The 19,895-nt window shown below is 44.2% G+C and overlaps 1 protein-coding gene across 4 annotated transcripts in view; it reads left to right on the top strand.

Moving 5' to 3' along the window:
- Positions 1-13,957, top strand: part of LOC138978321 (5'-3' exoribonuclease 1-like) — a 71,840-nt gene extending 57,883 nt beyond the window's left edge. For 3 of the 4 annotated variants that reach the window (XM_070351027.1, XM_070351030.1, XM_070351028.1), the window contains 6 exons: positions 538-730; positions 1,249-1,330; positions 1,954-2,067; positions 3,338-3,482; positions 10,140-10,471; positions 11,416-13,957. In XM_070351027.1, the coding sequence (XP_070207128.1) occupies positions 538-730; positions 1,249-1,330; positions 1,954-2,067; positions 3,338-3,482; positions 10,140-10,471; positions 11,416-11,766 (1,217 nt within the window). In that variant the 3' untranslated portion in view covers positions 11,767-13,957. The remainder of the gene's footprint in view (positions 1-537; positions 731-1,248; positions 1,331-1,953; positions 2,068-3,337; positions 3,483-10,139; positions 10,472-11,415) is intronic. The other variant, XM_070351029.1, reaches the window with a different exon arrangement.
- The last annotated feature ends 5,938 nt before the right edge of the window (positions 13,958-19,895 follow it).

Raw genomic sequence — 19,895 nt, forward strand, 5'->3', positions numbered from 1 at the left:
AATGGAGGAACTGAAAATCTGAAAGAGAGGGAGACTTAAAATGGAGGAACTGAAAATCTGAAAAGAGGGAGACTTAAAATGGAGGAACTGAAAATCTGAAAGAGAGGGAGACTTAAAATGGAGGAACTGAAAATCTGAAAAGAGGGAGACTTAAAATGGAGGAACTGAAAATCTGAAAAGAGGGAGACTTAAAATGGAGGAACTGAAAATCTGAAAAGAGGGAGACTTAAAATGGAGGAACTGAAAATCTGAAAAGAGGGAGACTTAAAATGGAGGAACTGAAAATCTGAAAAAGTAAGGTCTTTGAAGGGGGAAAGTCTCAAGAGATGTGGAACCCCATTGTTCAAGAGAGGGCTTCCACTGTACTCTGGTGACAATGAGGACCCCATTGTTCAAGAGAGAGGTTCCACTGTACTCTGGTGACAATGAGGACCCCATTGTTCAAGAGAGGGCTTCCACTGTACTCTGGTGACAATGAGGACCCCATTGTTCAAATATAGATGAAAGGTTTTCACAACATCTCTTTCTCTTTCACAGTTGCAAAGCAAGCGCCTGCCTCCTCCATGCCAGAGACGGTGCCAGAAACACATCCACACCCTCAGCAACAGGCCCCATCGATGCACGGACATCAGCAACAGCAGCAGCAAGTTCGGCCGCCCCAACCCTTGCTTCCTCCCCCTGGACTGCTGGCCAAGCCTGGGGCACCAGGGCAGGTTAGAGGCAAAGGAAGGTGAGTGGTCAAAGTGCTGGTGTTGTTTGGAAAGTCTGTGTCTGTTTCTGTGTGTGTACAGGCGAGGATGGGTCATGCAAGCATGTGTTTAGGCTTTTGTGCATGAGCATGTTGGTGCACACACTCACTCTCTCCTATCTGTCTCTCCGTCTTTCTTCTCTGTTTCTCTGTTTCTCTCTCTCTCTCTCTCTCTCTCTCTCTCTCTCTAACACACGTGCGCGAACACACACACACACATCTTATGCATCAGTGTCTGACTCCAAGAGACACACACACACACAGACAGATACACATACACACTGTCTGTCTCTGTCTCCCACTCGCACAAACACACACGTATGTACATACACACTCACACACACACACACACACACACACACACACACACACATACACACACACACACGTACACACACACGAACACACACACACATGTACACATCCCTATCACTTCTCGCTCAGCTTCAGTAGACCAAGGATAAAGGTAGACCTAAACATTTTCTTTCTTTCTTGACCAGAAGCCCAGTGGATGACTTGGCATTGCTGTGTCAGCTTGCAGGACAACTGCCTGGGTATGACTTCAACTTCCAGCATAAACAGGTCAGTCCACAGATACACACAAGTGAATGAGCGATTCTGGTGAGGTTATGCCCCCGCTTTCTTTCGGCTGGTAACTGGCGCCACCTGCGGCAAGATCACACGAGAAAGGACAAAAAAATTGCATTGGTCCCAAATAGCATATCTGTTTGGTAACAGTTCGTGTGTAAGTCGTGCATTTTATACTGTAAACAGACAATGGTCGGTTCTGGTGAGGTTATGCCCCTTCTTTCTTCTGGCTGGTAACTGGCGCCACCTCGCGGCAAGATCACAGGAGTTGTCTGGCGCTATCACTCCAGAAGCGCTCATTGTATTTGGCAAATTTGGACATTGTGCGAAGTTGTGATATTCAGTGCAGTCTCTGGTTGTCTTCAACTGCTTCCAACCGGAAGAAGGCGACATTCTCCCAGGAAAAAAAAGAAACTCCGCCAACATTTCGAAATGTTTTCGAAAGGAGGAAGTTGGTAGGTTGTCTTCTGTGAAAGAGAGAAAGCGCAAGTGTGTTCATGTGTATTTCTAGACAGAGGCCTATAGTTGTTTTTTATTTGTTTGGTTTTGTGCTCACTTTTGTGACAAGCATCAATGTTCTATCCATAACAGTTGTGAATTTGATTTTGTGCTGACAGAAAGGGTTCATCAGCTTGGTGACAATCCCAGGAGGCGCTCGCTTTGAAGGCTCCCTGTGTCCTAGTCGGGAGGAAGCAGCGGAAAGTGCGGCTAGCATGGCTCTCTTGTGTCTGGTAAGCATGAACGTGGACCAGACCTGGGAACCCATACGATTTCGCCGTATTTTGTACGCATGATTGTCTAGAATATGATCACTACACTCATTGGGAAAAAAATACGACCAGAAAAATTCCTACTCTACTTTTCTTCAGAAGCGCATCCCAAAGCCGATCCAGTATTTTGACACATGATTACAGTTGTTGTCAGTAATCATTAAAAGAAGCATTTGTTTTAAATGTTTTGGTAAACTTAATTAACGGTGCGACGGACACGTGTGAAGCATGTATGAATCATGGATGTTCAAATACTGTGTGGAGTATGCTAATTTTTCTGAAAATACACCAAGTTTGTTTGAGAATACTCCAAGTGCAAAACTTGGTGGACCTTATTTGGTCAAAATTAATGTGCGGTTACTGGCACACTAGACAACAATTAAGAAACTTTCAGGCCATAAAGAATATACAATGTAAATTGGTCAAGTTTTTTTTTCAGGCTCTTCGTTCATGTACATTTTTAAGACGGGCATTCTGCTGTACTCGTAGGCACGTGGAAACCTTTCATTTGATAGTGGCCAGAAAACTTGAAAATCTTGCATGCAAGATTCATTGAGGATTTTGAGATAAGTTCGTTATTTGTACCACAAGTGTTGGTCTGTCTGTCTGCTTAACAGACCAGTGGGTCGACGTACTGTAAATGTAACGTTTTGTTTTGTCAATAATTCTGGAAATAACGTTCCAATAACCTACAATTCTGGGTGGCCGAGTGGTAACGCACTTGCGCTCGGAAGCGAGAGGTTGCGAGTTCGACCCTGGGTCAGGGCGTTAGCAATTTTCTCCCCCCTTTCCTAACCTAGGTGGTGGGTTCAAGTGCTAGTCTTTCGGATGAGACGAAAAACCGAGGTCCCTTCGTGTACACTACATTGGGGTGTGCACATTAAAGATCCCACGATTGACAAAAGGGTCTTTCCTGGCAAAATTGTATAGGCATAGATAAAAAAATTTCCACCAAAATACCCGTGTGACTTGGAATAATAGGCCGTGAAAAGTAGGATATGCGCCGAAATGGCTGCGATCTGCTGGTCGATGTGAATGCGTGATGTATGGTGTAAAAAATTCCATCTCACACGGCATAAATAGATCCCTGCGCCTTGAGTCCGAGTCTGGAGATACGCGCGCGATATAAGACTTCATATAACAATTCTTGTTTTTAGATTCTGAATGTTGAAACCTTAGCAGTCTCTCTGGGTTTGGATTTGTGTGAACTTGAGTATTGAAGGATTTACAGCAGCAGGCCCAGATGCGGTTCCCGGGACAAGGAATGCCGTGGATGCAGCGACCAGCTCCTGGGATGGGGATGCTGAGACCTGGGCAGAGACTCCTCTCCCCAAACTCCGCCTTCAGTCCTGTTGCCAACCCTCACCCCCTTATGCGTCAGTACCTTTTTCTTTTACCCTCCTGATAGCGTGTTTGTCTTTCAATCTACCTCACTCTGTCTGTCATTTAGTCCAAACTCTGTGTGAAACATGTTGGTCGGTTCGTTGGGTGGTTGATGTGTTCATGATTGCTAAGCTGGCTGTCATTCTGTTTGTTGCACAGAAATCAGTTTGACAGTTTACTTCATGCAGACACTTAATTCTCTCACTTTGTTTCTCTTTCTTTGTCTCTTTCTCTGTCTCTCTCTGCCTGTCTTGTCTCTCTCTCTCTCTCTCTCTCTCTCTCTCTCTCTCTCTCTCTCTCTCTCTCTCTCTCTCTCTCTCTCTCTCTCTCTCTCTGTCTTGTCTCTCTCTCTCTCTCTATCTCTCTCTCTATCTCTCTCTCTCTGTCTCTGTCTTTCTATCTCTCTCTCTCTCTCTCTCTCTATCTCTCTCTCTATCTCTCTCTCTCTGTCTCTCTCTCTGTCTCTCTCTCTGTCTGTCTTGTCTCTCTCTCTCTCTCTCTCTCTCTATCTCTCTGCTCTTGCTTCCCATCTTAGTTGCTGTGTCTCATCACATTCTGTCACAGAAAAAAACAATGAAATGGGTAGACTTCTTATGTTCCAAAACTAGTGAATGTTTCGCTTTGTCTATGATCAAAAGTTCCATTAAATTACATATTCTTACCCAACTCACATAGATAGATAGCAATAACTTCATTTGGTTGCTAAGACATTGAAGCACTCTTACCTTGTAACATGGGGAGATAACTCTAAAACAAAAGCCACCTGCCATATAAGGCATGATCCGTGGTAGTTATCTCCCCTACCGGTGCCCGCGCATGCGCAGGCCGTATACCGGTAATACTCATTCCTTTTTCTTCAACGCACGGAGCAAGACGTGCTGTAGTACTCTGGCTTTGATCTAAAGCTATTGGTCTTCACGGCGGTGACTGACCATCGAATCTTGGTAACGCTGTTGTTGGTTCATCTCTACTTCAAGTATTGGGTGAGAGCTTTCATTTTTATTACCGAGACGCGTTTGTTTTAACTTTTGGAGTGTGTTGCAACTTGTTTTTTGGTTCAGTTTTGTCATACAAAATGGCGGACTAACCTTAAGATTTAGAGAGTGAGTGAAAACTCGGAGTTCGACCAGCCAGGCTTGCTCTCCCAGTTCTCAGTCAGGCAATGCAACCAATTTAAAGTTAAGGTAGCTACTACCACTGCGTCTCGTACTCAGAAAATTTTCACTGAGCGATAACGTTTCTGTTTACGTTTTCAACCCGGCGAATGATGAATTGTGTTACGGTTTCGATTGACAAACCTACCTCGTCTGTTGCGGCTTCTTTCTATAAAGTTCAAGCGCCTAGCGCTGTTTTAGCTTTGACTAAAGCCGATTTGCTGGCGATATTATCGTCTTTTTAAACAGAGGTGCATGTTTTGATCTCGTCGGAAAGGGCAAATAGCCTCGCGTGCTGCTCTGCCCCTTCCTTCGGGTGTTGTAAATGTTCATTCGCTTGTGCGGGTTCGTTTCGAACCGACTGCGACGGTCACGTCCGCTGGCGTGGTCGCAGATCCAACGACGGTGTTGGATATGTCGGACTCATCTTTAGACAAGTTTTTGTCTGAGTCTAGGACATCAGCACTTTCGGGTGTTCTTGGCGAAGTACGCAAACCTTAGACGTCGGTTTCCGTCTCGGCGGAATTGCACACTGACAGTAAGGGTTTTTCCACAGACCAACCTGGCTCCGTTTTCACGGTCCTGGGCATGGGATGTGAAGGGCATGTGTCTGCTGGTTCCGCCCCCTCAATTCCAGTCGGGGTGGCTGCTGGCAGACAGGTTACAGGATCTTCCGGTTCCAATTTATTGGGGCTGGTCGATGCTCATGCTAGTCAGTCCTCTGCTGGTTCCGCCCCCTCAATCTCAGTCGGGGTGGCTTCCGGTGGCAGGAGAGGATCCTCTGCTGGTTCCGCCCCCTCAATTCCAGTCGGGGCGGCTTCCGGTGGCAGGAGAGGTTTGACTTCCGCCGTTAGCACTTCGCTGCTGGCGGGAGTCATTCATCAGCCTGTGGTTTCCGGTTCCGCTGTTGCGGCTTCCGCTAGCCTTTCTCAGGCTACATCCGCTTCCTTTCCCAGCCTTTCCGCTGGCATTGGACAGCCGGATGGTGGTTCAATCCACGAGTTTCCGGTTTTCGGAAATTTTTCACAACCGTTTCCGGTTTCGGCTCAAGTTGCCTTACCGGATGCCGGTTCCGCTGGACATCCCTCAGATGATCGTTATGATGCTTCTGTTGGGGATGAACAGGATATGGAGGAAGAAGCATCAGATGCAGATGAGGAAGCTTCTCGCCGACTTCCGGCTAAGCTACATCATTTGTTGGCTTTGGCAGCAGAGGTTACTGCACACTGCTTCACGGAAGGGGTGTTTGCGGCAACCACTTCCGCTGCTCCTCCTCCATCAGCTTTTGCTGATTTCGTTTCTTATCAGAAACGGGCTGAGAACTTCAAGTTTTTAGAGTCACCTGATGTGGCTTATCAACTTGCTAAAGTTTATCTGAGCGATGTTCCTCTTCCGCTGCTATCGGCTCATGGGGACGCTCCTGCAAGAGGCTCAGCCCTGGCTTGCTGCTCTTGGTCGTGCGGCTCATCATTCTGTGACCAACAACCGGAAGCTTCGTCTAGCTAGCACTGGCAGACCTTTGTTGTCTTCCTTTGCCATGCCTTTAGCCAAGATGGCTTCGGCGGCTATCGCTTCCGGTAGCAGGATGGTTTTGCCTTCCGCCGTTAACACTTTGGTGTTGGCAGTCGGCAATCATCAGTCTTTGGCTTCCGGTTCCGCTTTTGCGGCTTCCTCTGCCTTTCCACGAGCTGCATCCGCTTCCTCTCCCAGCTTTGTGGCTGGCATAAGGCAGGTGGATGGTACATCCGTTCACGGAGTTCTGGCTTCCGGAAATTTGTTTTCCCCAACCTTTCCGGTTTCGGCAAATGTTGCCTTGCCAGGATCGGTGTCCGGTTCTCATCCTTTCAACAATCGTTGGGATTTCACTGAACAGGAAGCTGCCATCGTGTTGGCACTAGCAGCAGAGGTTAATATGCACTGTTTCCCGGAGGGGTTAGCAGTAGCATAGTTATCTGCTTTACTTCACCATCGGCTTTGGCTGATTTTGCTCCTTCTCAGGAACAATCTGCGAACTTTAAGTTTTAGAGTCTTTCGTGGCTTTTTCAACTTATAAAAGTTTTCTCACACGATGTTTTGCCCCACTTCTGCCTTTTACGGCATCATATGGGGAAGGCTCCTGCTTCAGGTTTGCTGTGGCTTGCGTCACATTCAGCTGATTTGAGCCTTATTGCAGGAAATTTTAAGTTCTGAGATCCTCCCTTGGGGGCATTTGAACTTGTGGAAGTGTTTTTCATATGATTTTCCTTTGCCTCCACTTCCTTGTGGGCAGCGAGGCGGCGTTGCTTTCGCTTGCGTCACCCGCGCAAGTGACGCATCACTCGCTGAGCGCTATCCGTAGGCCTCGGTTACACCAGGCCTAAGAACTTAGTCTATTCTTTTCTTCTTAATACGGAACCGCTCCCGGCTACACCGGGCTTGACGATCATTCATCTTTATGTTCATAGCAAGGAGGAACTGTCTTTTTCAAGATCATGATCTCCTGGCTGTGAAAGATTGTGGCCGCACTTCTTTCTTTATCGTCTTTGAACAAGTCTTTGAATTGTTCTTTTCCTTGTGCGGTTACGTACTCACGGGATGCCTTTGTGTCTGTTGGGACACATTTACAAAGGATCTAACTTTGCTGTTTACCGGAGAGAAGTCCTCGGCCGACAGTATTGTTCTGTCGGTGAAATTTTATTCTCTTCCTTGCTTGAGGGTTCTCTTCGAATCCTCTTCTGTGCACGCAGACTCTTCTCTAACAAAGAGAAACTCACAGCAAAATAAAAGCCCACGGCAGGCCTGGCTTTTCTTATCTAGAAAAGCACTAATCTGGCTGTTCTCAGCTTTGCCTTTTACCTTCTCAGCATGGCGTTTTGCCAAATACCCATCACTTTATCCCCTCGGGGCGATTCAGAGGTCGGGTTTGTTTATCTTCTTCCCGGCATGGCGCTTTGCCAAATACCCACCGCAATTTAGCGTCGGGTTCAGTGGGCAAACAATAGCATGTTGTTATTCTTACTATTGACAGTTCTGTCAACTGGAGTCTTAGTGCTTGTCATCACTCTGCTTTCAGCCTTTGTGTGCTACCACAGCGGCTGGAAGGGGATTAGGTCCTTTCTTGGGTCACATACAAAGATCGTGCCGATGTTTACTCCCTCCTTTGGTACACAAAATAGATCGTAAGTGGCTACTTTTATGTTGATTCTAAGCAATCAAACAAAGAGCTGGATCATGTTAGTGTCTTTTCTCGACTGGTTCTCAGACACAACCAATAATTGGATTCTCACACCATTGCTCATGCAAGGCTTTTCCATTGATTCTCTCTCCATCAGCGAAGCAGTTTTTTTTCTGTTTCCTGTTTCCTGTGGAATTGTTTCCCCTTGTCAGGGGAGAACATGTGTTAATTCTATCAGGCAACACCTCAGTGGCCTTTTTTATCTTAATAAGCAAAAGGGGGGGGAGGGGCATCTCGCTTCCCATCGCTGCCACATCGAGCATGCGAGATTTTGATGTGGTGTTTCCACCACAAGATCTTATTAGCAGCGAAGTACCTTTCTGAGAGGTTTTATGTCTTGGCAGACTCTCTAAGTCAGTCTAACAAGTATGTCCACACGGACTGGGCTCTATCTCTTTACGCGCTTCTACTCCTTCTGGTGAATTTGAAGAAGCCACTGATAGAAGTTTTTTGCCTCTCGGTACTATCTCCTTCTGCTAAATGTTCGTCTCACCGTTCCCGGATATACTCTCGATTTTACTCGGGGCGGCCTGTCGGTCGCACATTATGGGCCCATTTTTCATTGGTTGTCAGCCCTTAAGACCCTTAAAGCTGGCAAGAGGGCGCTGTTTTTTACACTCGATCCACACGGGTGTCTACTGTACGGGAATCATTGAGACGCTCAGGGGCTTCTGCCTCAACTCTGGATTTGGTCTAGAGATCCCATAAGGGTTCTGCGGCTTAGTTTCCATGTCACATTGTCTGGCTTGGAACAAATGGCGTAATATTAACGGAAAGAACTCCATTTCTCTCCGTTCATTGCAGGTGGCGTACCACCTATTCGGGCTTTCTGAATTTTCCCCACGTCTCTGTTTTAAGACGTTACGCGATATCAGTTGCACTGAAACAGCTAGGTCGGAGAAAAAAAAAAGGAAAAAAAAAAGGAAAAAAAAAATTTCACTTGGGCTCGTTATAGCCATCGTGGCTAAAGGAGCCTCCCTTTGGTTGGCTGAAAACAAATCTCCAGTCCCGACTTGGGATTTGCTCCTAGTTTTCGAGCTTTTGAGATCGGATTGTTTAATCCTTGACAAAATTAGCCTTATTAATCTAAACACGAGAAGCGGTCATACTTACTCTAGTAGCTTCTGAGAGAAGCGGGAGTATAGGTGCATTTTCTATCTGGTTTTGCTATAGTCATCTCTTTGGAGAAAGACTGATCTATAGCGCTTAGGTTTGATTCAAATTTCTGGCAAATAATCAGAAACCTGAGGAACCAGCTCTGATAATACAATTCAATCCACGTGCAATAGTTTGGCTCTGTTAGAGCCATTTTAGCCTATTGAACATTTCGAGTTTTAAATATATTTCTAACTCGCACTGATCTGTTTAGATCATCAGAATAAAGGCTTTTGTTTATTTCCATCAACTCTTGTAGAGGCAATGACTTAGCGAAGTCAACCTTAGCTAGATGGTCTGCCACATTGATTAGGCAGGCCTACAGTGGTGGCAAGAAAGGGGGGGGGGGGGGGCAGTCAGTCCTCCCTCTTCAGGCAGCACGGACTCAAGAAGTCAGAGTGTGGGCCTCTTCTTTACCTGTTCTCAAGTCTTAGAGACTTACATAAGTCTTGAATGTAGCTCATTGAACATGCAAGAACGTAGTCATGAGCTTCTATCTGCGGGATATTTTAAGTACCCGTTTTTATAGTACACATCTACTAGACATCAGAAGATGCCTTTTTGTATGTTTTCCTACGGGACATATCTGTCCCGGCAGTACAGAGCTTTCGGTCCGTCAGCTATTGTAGCTGCAGGCCAGATACTGGCAAGATGTTAATTTGTGAGTAAATTTTACCCACCACCTAGATTAGCAATCTGCTATCTATGTGAGTTGTGTAAGAATATGTAATTTAATATAAAATTTCAAAAATAAATTTTCATTTAATTAATATACTTACCAACTCACATATCGAATTCCCTCCCAGCCATCCCCGCAATTTGTATAAAGGGATATGGGTTTCAGAACGGAATGAGTATTACCGGTATACGGCCTGCGCATGCGCGGGCACCGGTAGGGGAGATAACTACCACGGATCATGCCTTATATGGCAGGTGGCTTTTGTTTTAGAGTTATCTCCCCATGTTACCAGGTAAGAGTGCTTCAATGTCTTAGCAACCAAACGAAGTTATTGCTATCTATCTATGTGAGTTGGTAAGTATATTAATTAAATGAAAATTTATTTTTGAAATTTTATAGTAACTAACTTTTCTCTGGATTTTGTTCGGGTTTTTTCTTTCCGTCACAGGTTTTGGTCAACCCATGTTCAACCAGCCTCCACCAAACATGATGCCCCAAGGTCAACGAGGGAGACAACCTCTTCTGTCCCAACCACCCCCTCCCTTCTCCAGCAGAGGCCCTCACCCTCATCCCCACCCCCAGCCCATTCTCAATGCAAGAGCTCCTCACAGCCAGGCGTCACACATGCCAGTCAATCAGGGACAGCTAGGACATCCAAGACCAGCCAATCAGAGTGTCTCTCCTTCAGAAGGCAGACATCTAACCAATCAAGAAGGAGACACAGAAAAAGGGAGGGAAGGTGTGGGAAAATCGTCAACAGAAGCGTTCATTCCCATGCAGGTATGAATAAAATAAGAACAAGTAAAAGACGCTTCGACACTTTGATATTTCAATTTGGTCAACTTGATTAACGGTGCGACGGATAAACGTCTGGATAAACTACAAAATATTCGTCTAGTTGTAAGCAGCCACTGCCCACATAAAATGCAGGGGGTGACATCCATGAAAGGTGGCATAGGACACATGTCCTGGACAATGCAAAAGTGATAGGACATTAGTCCTGAACAAAAATCAATCAATAGGAAATTTTTGTCGCAACAAAATGTAAATTTAATTAAACATGACTAGTTTCTCGTCACAAAGGTAACAGGACAAATAAAATTATTATCTTGTCAAAAACGTAACAGAACAAATCAAAGTATTAAAAACGTGTTGTTCTGTCTTTGAGCTAATGACGACAATTCACAGTGATTGTTCCTTTCTCTTGCTGAAGAGCATGCGCTTGCTGCGAAGGGAGGCAACTGTCAACCGGCTTGGAGCATTCAGAGTTGCGACCCTTGGAAGCTCTTCTCTAAAAAAAAAAGCACAAGTTTTGTGGAGAGATACATCGCTTCGCAAAACATCGATAAAATAGCAAATCAAACTACAGTGCTGTAAATTGGAAAGTACTGACAATGTCCGGATCAAATAAAAGCATAATCGACCACTTTGTGACAAAAACAATAGGACATATGTTCTCTTGCATGAAAAATGTATAGGACATTTGGAAAAAATATCCGTCGATGTCCGACGTGGATGCAAGCCCCTGAAAATGTATTAGGTAGCTTTCATGAAAGACCAGTTTTCTAGGTAAATGGACATTTTAATGAACAGGAAAAGTTGGGAATTTGCAATGAACAATAAAGGTAATTATGGATGTTGGCTAAAAGTGTGGAGCAGAATTTTAAACAGTAATCAGTTCAATAATGTTTAAAATCGTACTGGATCAGTCTGTCTTCCCACAGGTGACCCGTAAACAGAGGAGGAAAGAGGAGACGCCAGAAAAGCACCACAAACCAGCAGACGCAACAGAGGAAGGACAATATCCCGTCATGTCAGCCCACGCAGAGCGCCAAAAATCAAGCAGCAAGTCGCCCTCGGTGGACTCTGTGAATAATAATGCACAGGGGGCAACTAGCAGCCCCATGAACAGTTCATCCCACAGCAGTTCACATCTTGTGAGAGAACAGAAATCCACGCCTAAGAATAAAGAAAGTGATAGTGCGTCGGCCAGTAAAGACCACGGGTCCGATGGGAAGGGGAAGAAACGCCGACCTCGCATCGCTGCCAACTTCAACTTTGATTCCCCCAAGTGAGCTGTGTTGCGTCAAGGGAAGAAACGCCGACCTTGCATCGCTGCCAACTTCAACTTTGATTCCCCCAAGTGAGCTGTGTTGCGTCAAGGGAAGAAACGCCGACCTTGCATCGCTGCCAACTTCAACTTTGATTCCCCCAAGTGAGCTGTGTTGCATGGAAATCTTCATCCACCATGGCTGTCCCTGTGAATTCCCACACTGTTTCAGTGAATCTGGAGTTGTTGACTGGACCGGTATACAGTTTTCTAGACTTGTAATGAAGTGTACATTATAGGGCTTTTTATCTGGAATGTTGACACACCCTCATCCTTAGTGAATGAGCCGTTTTTTTAGGCTAAGACTCACACAAGAAAGCGTTTTACTGATTTTAAACTGTGTGTTTGTTTAGTACCAAGTAGGTAATGGTTTGTGCAGGGAAGACGACTTGATTTGTAATAGTATCACACTCGAACACACACACACACACACACACACACACAAAAACACACACACACACACACACACACACACACACACACACACACACACACACAAAAACACACACACACACACACACACACACACACACACATTGTGTACCTATGTGTTGATTTTGTTTTTAAAGTATCATACGTGTAGCTGCAGTTTACCTGGTCATAATCGTTTTGACTTTTGTGCAGCAAAATCAAAGATTTACACAAATGGCTATGTGTTATTCTTCTTTGTTTTGTATTTTTATCTGTTGTGTTGCTTAGTTATGATTCTTGGTTTTAATATACTAGGTGATGACATTTGAGATGCTGAGTACATTGTACTTTGTTGCCTAGGATGACCTCAGCATTGCTAAAATCAATACTTTTCATTAAAACAAAACATGTCCTTGTCCAGACACCCATTATCCAGACCACCCCCCCCCCCCCCCCCCCCCCCCGCCCTGGGTAAATACAGCGTGCTATCGAGAATGCTGAATATTGCTTGTTTGTTTATTGGTTGTTGTTTGTGGTTTGTTGTTGCCATCATTTTTTCTTTATTTTTTTTTTGTATAGAAAAGACATCTTTCTGACCAGTTACATTCTAATGTTTATAGGTAAGGTATGTTCTTGCTGATTTTCCCTCTGAGGATAACAGAGAAGGGGTGTGTGACTTCACACCAAAAAAACTGAAGCTGAAGTTAATGAACAAACAAACTTGGACATCTGAGCATTGACACACAACGCAAATATATAGCTAAGCAGATTTGGGCAGCCTACATGGATTTTCAGTGCTTTAAACGCATCACTGTGCCATGAATAATATGATTGTGTATTGTCTTGCTTTGCTGAAAGTATTTGTAAACTTTAATTCTGATGATTTTTGTTTTTTGTGTGGGTCAAATGATAGATGCACAATATTTCATGTTAAAGTGAATGTATTTACTATGTCTGTGTGCTGAGTATTTGTTCATATTAGTTTACTGTAATGGATCTTTATTTCGTTTCTGTCTTCTTCTTTCTTCTTGTCGATCACAATGTGATCGTAGTTTAATTTCGTTTCTGTAATTCTGTTCCTGATGGGTAACTGTATTTAAACCATTAATCATCTTGATGACTAAAACAACACAAAAATTAGCAGAAATTCAAGTGAAATGTTAAACAACATGGTTGAAAATGTAGATTTAAGTTAAAACACTCAGATCATGTGATCTAGGAAGGGTTTGGTATTTTTACTTGAGAAGAGAGAGGGCAGACTAGGATAGTATTAGGAGTATTATTCTCATCCGTTTTTATCTGTATAGCTTTTATTTGATCAACATTTGGGAGTGAGGGTAGAACAGACGAATGATGGAGTGAGGGTAGAACAGACAAATGATGAAGAGAGGGTAGAACAGACGAATGATGAAGTGAGGGTAGAACAGACGAATGATGGAGCGAGGGTAGAACAGACGAATGATGGAGCGAGGGTAGAACAGACGAATGATGAAGTGAGGGTAGAACAGACGAATGATGGAGCGAGGGTAGAACAGACGAATGATGGAGTGAGGGTAGAACAGACGAATGATGGAGCGAGGGTAGAACAGACGAATGATGGAGCGAGGGTAGAACAGACGAATGATGGAGCGAGGGTAGAACAGACGAATGATGGAGCGAGGGTAGAACAGACGAATGATGGAGTGAAGGTAGAACAGACGAATGATGGAGCGAGGGTAGAACAGACGAATGATGGAGCGAGGGTAGAACAGACGAATGATGGAGCGAGGGTAGAACAGACGAATGATGGAGCGAGGGTAGAACAGACGAATGATGGAGTGAGGGTAGAACAGACGAATGATGGAGTGAGGGTAGAACAGACGAATGATGGAGTGATCGTAACAAAATCAAACCATCGACCAAACTATGACTTTCCTTGATTATAAATGGTTTTACTTGTGCATGTATCCCTTTTATGTTTTATGTTTTATGTGTGTCGTCCTATACAATTGTTGTTATAATCGTTTACAGGCAGACAGGGTGTGCCGAAGAAAAATTTCCATTTTTATGTAATATTTTAATGGACAATAAAGTGCTGTTATTGTTATTGTTATTGTTATGACCTGTGTCTCTACCTTGAAAGGTCCTTCCTGCGTATGTCATCATACTTAGGCAACAACAAAAAAATAGTCTGTTTACGGTATCCTGCGACCGAGCCTATTTTTTCGCGCGACCCTAGACTTTTTTTTGGCATTTGGGGGGAAAAAAAAAAAGCAAAATAACTTAAAAATATGGTTTTTTGGAGAAAAAAAAATAAAAATCCCGACCTACCGACCCTATTTTTTTGGCCTATGTTACCGTAAACAGACTTTTTTTTGGGGGGGGGCCTTACAGCCACAGGTCTGTCTAGGGTTTCACATGGAATAAGAGCATCTTTCCACTTGGACATATACCAACAAATCAATAGAATGGCTGCATTCTGTGCATGTACCGCAACACGGTGGCCTAGTGGTAAGGCGTCCGCCCAGTGAGCGGGTGGTCGTGGGTTCGAACCCCGGCCAGGCCATACCTAAGACTTTAAAATTGGCAATCTAGTGGCTGCTCCGCCTGGCGTGTCTGGCATTACGGGGTTAGTGCTAGGACTGGTTGGTCCGGTGTCAGAATAATGTGACTGGGTGAGACATGAAGCCTGTGCTGCGACTTCTGTCTTGTGTGTGGCGCACGTTAAATGTCAAAGCAGCACCGCCCTGATATGGCCCTTCGTGGTCGGCTGGGCGTTAAGCAAACAAACAAACAAACAAACTTGGACATATACCCCCCAAAATCAATAGAATAGCTGCGTTCTGTGCATGTGCAGAATGGGTACTTTTTTCCTAAATTAATTTCGTAGAGTGATACCGTTGTCACTTCCAATCCGTCACAGGACTGGGTGGCCGAGTGGTAACGCACTTGCGCTCGGAAGCGAGAGGTTGCGAGTTCGACCCTGGGTCAGGGCGTTAGCAATTTTCTCCCCCCTTTCCTAACCTTGGTGGTGGGTTCAAGTGCTAGTCTTTCGGATGAGACGAAAAATCGAGGTCCCTTCGTGTACACTACATTGGGGTGTGCACGTTAAAGATCCCACGATTGACAAAATTGTATAGGCATAGATAAAAATGTCCACCAAAATACCCATGTGACTTGGAATAATAGGCCGTGAAAAGTAGGATATGCGCCGAAATGGCTGCAATCTGCTGGCCGATGTGAATGCGTGATGTATTGTGTAAAAAAAATTCCATCTCACACGGCATTGAATATGTGCGCGATATAAATTGCATGAAAATTTTTTTTTTTACAAATCCCTGCGCTTAGAACTGTACCCACGGAATACGCGCGATATAAGCCTCATATTGATTGATCGACAGGAAACAGCCTGGCTGTTGAGTTGAAGCCTGTGTTTGAGTTGAAGGATGCTCTTTTCCTGTGTAAAAGCCTAGACAGATTTGCTGTTGTGGACAGGATTGCTTGCTTCTATGAGAAGAAATGCAGTGTACCTTCAAGTGATTTAAACTGAACATTGAATTGTGTTGGGTTTTTTAGTCATGAAGTTTTCCAATGTTGTTGGTATGTGTTTTAATTTTCTGTTTTGGTGACAACACACTTCATTTCTGACCTGATAGCTCTCTTCAACTTTTAAACTCCTGTGTTAATATTTACTTTGGTTCATGTAGTACCAAATGGAATTTGTCATGAAGTGCTCTTCTGGTGTCCACGAAAATTATTCTAAATGGAAGAAAACAAAAAGAATTCCTATATGTGGAAAGAAAGAAGGAAAGAAAGAAAACAAAACACCAGTGATTTATGACATGGAATCCAATCATTGTTTGATTAATATATGTTCTAAATTGTAAAATTGTAATATTATTTTACTTTTACGATTTTACTTCTGGATAGGTGTATGTTTGTACTGAAATAAGAGCTTTGGCACATACAGAAAGAGGTCCTGTGAGTTACACTATTTCATGTTTGCTCTTTGTATTTTCTAAGTTGTTGATAACCAACCCCACAGGCTAACTTGAGGGTCAACATCGGCTGGTATACGGGCTTAACAGGTGTAGCTCTGTCTGGACTACATTTGGTGTTACTGATGAACTGCAGTGTAGCTCTGGGTCTCCCACTGTACCAAGTTCGGGTGTCCACAGTTGATGTGCACGATAAAGTTACCAACTGAGTGGGAGCCAGCAGCAAGGTCCCATTGATTGAAATCACAAACAAATCTCAAAATTAACTAATCCGATCCACCGCTGGTTCTCATCCGCTTGGTAACTTTCTTGTGCATACCAGCCCTGGGCACCAAGTGTAAGGCTTTAACACTTTCTCCCCCACCTGTGTTGACCAAGGTTTTTTATAGCCAAGACCAGCTGTGCTGCAGCAGGTCACTCAGAATTGTAGTAACTGTGTATCAACACGCTGGAATGCAGGCGTTATATGGACGTTACAGGAAGCGACTGAAGTTAACAGTCTGAGCAGATATATCCGTACCTGGTCAGATAGAGCCATATGAGTGGGTACGGATATATCCGTACCTGGGAGACAATGAGTTAAATGTCTCGCGGCAGTTATCTGTCTTGGCTTTTTTTTTCATTTTTTTTTCATTTTTAACTTTCTTTTTAATGGTGTGTTTTTAAACTTTTCTTGACATGTTGCTCATGTAAATTTATTTCTGGAGAAAAAATGGAATTTGTTTATAATTATGCTGATTCTGCTGTGTCATGCATTCATCATTGTACATGTGTTTGTAACCACACAATAAAAAACGCTCGCGCTGGACCCGAGTACTCTTCAGACTGGCTCGCTCCCCCAGTATGAAAGTTTTCTTTACGTTCCAAGAGGTAAGAAGCCGGCTGGCTTCCCTTTCACCCCTGTGCGCCACAGGCGTTTGACTTTAGATCGTAATGGCTTGAAACATCGAGCCCTTTTGATCTAAAACAGCTAGCCCCGAGAGTCACATTGGGCCGGCCTGTTTGTGTGTGCGTGTGATGATGCGGGAAATAACTAGCGCATTAACGCGCAAAGCCTGGTGTCTCAAACCACCCGCTGGCTGGCTGTTCTATCAGGCTGCCTGGCTGGCTGTTGCTCCGTGTGAATTCCTCCCACCGCCAAGTCGTTTTTGTGGTTTATTTCGCATTTAGGTCCCAGGTAACATTATGAAGTTTTAATATGATCAATCGGACCTATTATCAAGTTAGTGTATCAACTTTTGAACGAACTGCGCCCAGTAGTTTCCCAGCAATAAGCTGTTAAGTCGAGACACACACAGACACACAAGTAAAGTCTGTTGAGCCCAAGTACTAGCGTACTCGGGGATAACTGTCTGTTATTAACTGCAACATTTGTGGATCCTCCATCTGTGTCATGCATTCATCACTGTACAAGTGTTTGTAAACACACAATAACTGTCTGTTATTAACTGCAACATTTGTGGATTCTCCATCTATGTCATGCATTCATCACTGTACATGTGTTTGTAAACACACAATAACTGTCTGTTATAAACTGCAACATGTGTGGATCCTCCATCTGTGTCATGCATTCATCACTGTACATGTGTTTGTAAACACACAATAACTGTCTGTTATAAACTGCAACATTTGTGGATTCTCCATCTATGTCATGCATTCATCACTGTACAAGTGTTTGTAAACACACAATAACTGTCTGTAATAAACTGCAACATTTGTGGATTCTCCATCTATGTCATGCATTCATCACTGTACAAGTGTTTGTAAACACACAATAACTGTCTGTTATAAACTGCAACATTTGTGGATTCTCCATCTATGTCATGCATTCATCACTGTACAAGTGTTTGTAAACACACAATAACTGTCTGTTATAAACTGCAACATGTGTGGATCCTCCATCTGTGTCATGCATTCATCACTGTACATGTGTTTGTAAACACACAATAACTGTCTGTTATTAACTGCAACATTTGTGGATCCTCCATCTGTGTCATGCATTCATCACTGTACATGTGTTTGTAAACACACAATAACTGTCTGTTATAAACTGCAACATGTGTGGATCCTCCATCTGTGTCATGCATTCATCACTGTACATGTGTTTGTAAACACACAATAACTGTCTGTTATTAACTGCAACATTAGTGGATTCTCCATCTATCCCCACCTCCACCCCTACCAACCCCCATCTTCTCTCTGTCATTTGAAAAGACTTGTCATATCACAAGTATGGTTTGTTTTACATTGTCCTCGTTATTTTTACCTGGCTGCGAACTGACCCAGTTTTACATGGTGCCGGTTGATTTTGTGTGACATGTGACCCATATTGTGATACAGATAATGTGCTGACAATGTTTTTTTAGGATTCAGTATTGCTATAGGTTGATGAAACAAGCCAATAAATATCAAGCCAACTTTTTTTCCAAATGAGATAAATGTGTGTGTGTGTGTTCCTTGTTTGAAAACAACAGAGTTCATAATTGACCACAGTGTAACCCCCCTTTAAAAACGATTCAAATAAAAGTAATCTTCTTCTTCTTTCTTCTTCTTCGTTCATGGGCTTAGACTCCCACGTTCACTCATGTTTTCAGCACGAGTGGATTTTTACGTGTATGACCGTTTTTACCCCGCCATTCAGGCAGCCATACGCCGATTTCGGGGGAGGCATGCTGGGTATTTTCGTGTTTCTATAACCCACCGAACTCTGACATGGATTACAGGATCTTTTCCGTGCGCACTTGGTCTTGTGCTTGCGTGTACACACGAAGGGGGTTAAGACACTAGCAGGTCTGTACATAAGTTGACCTGGGAGATCGGAAAAATCTCCACTCTTAATCCACCAGGCGGCAGCGACCGGGATTCGAACTCACGACCTCCCGATTAGGAGGCCGACGTCTTACCACCACGCCACTGCGCCCGTCAAATAAAAGTAAAAATAGTTATGACGGCTTTGACTGTGGAAAACCCACACGCCGACACCATAAAGCTTGACAGGTTAAACACAGTCAGAGAGCCACTCCCTGATAAAAAAAAACAAGTCACGTGTAAGGCGAAATTACTACATTTAGTTGCGTCAGTCTCTCCTGCCAGTACAATAACCTCTCCACAACAAGCCCTATGTAGTGCCTCCATCGCGGCGACAGGCGTAAACTGGGTACCGCAAGGCCCCAGGCTAGACTACAAGGACTCGGAGGAGGTTGGCCCCTAGACGTGCGGCATGCGGGCCCACCGGTGTGTGGAAACGCCCAGGTGCCCACGAACCAACCTCCAGCTATGGGTCAAATAGCCGGGCAGGATAGGCTCGTCAACCCTGGCAGGCAGCTATCCTAAGAGAAGACCACTCTGAATTCAAAACGAGGGTAGAGGAGGCTCATCATCCATGGAAGGAAACTCGTCTAGGAGAAGGAAAACTCCGAAATGAAACCCACGCAGTCCCTCGAAGACGGAACGGCACTGGCCTTTTTTAGGCGGGGAGCAGACCGGGTGCCTACGCTATCCTCGACAAATGGTTGTCGACAAACTACATTTAGTCAAGCTGTCGAACTCACAGAATAAAACTGAACGCACTGCATTTTTTCACCAAGACCGCATACTCATAGTTTCGTCAGTCCACCGCTCGTGGCAAAGGCAGAATAGTGCGGTAATGGTCGCGCTGAGCGGGATAGCACGCTTTTCTGTACCTCTCTTCGTTTTAACATTCTGA

Source organism: Littorina saxatilis, linkage group LG10 (genome assembly GCF_037325665.1).
Source record: "Littorina saxatilis isolate snail1 linkage group LG10, US_GU_Lsax_2.0, whole genome shotgun sequence".
NCBI lineage: Eukaryota > Metazoa > Mollusca > Gastropoda > Littorinimorpha > Littorinidae > Littorina > Littorina saxatilis.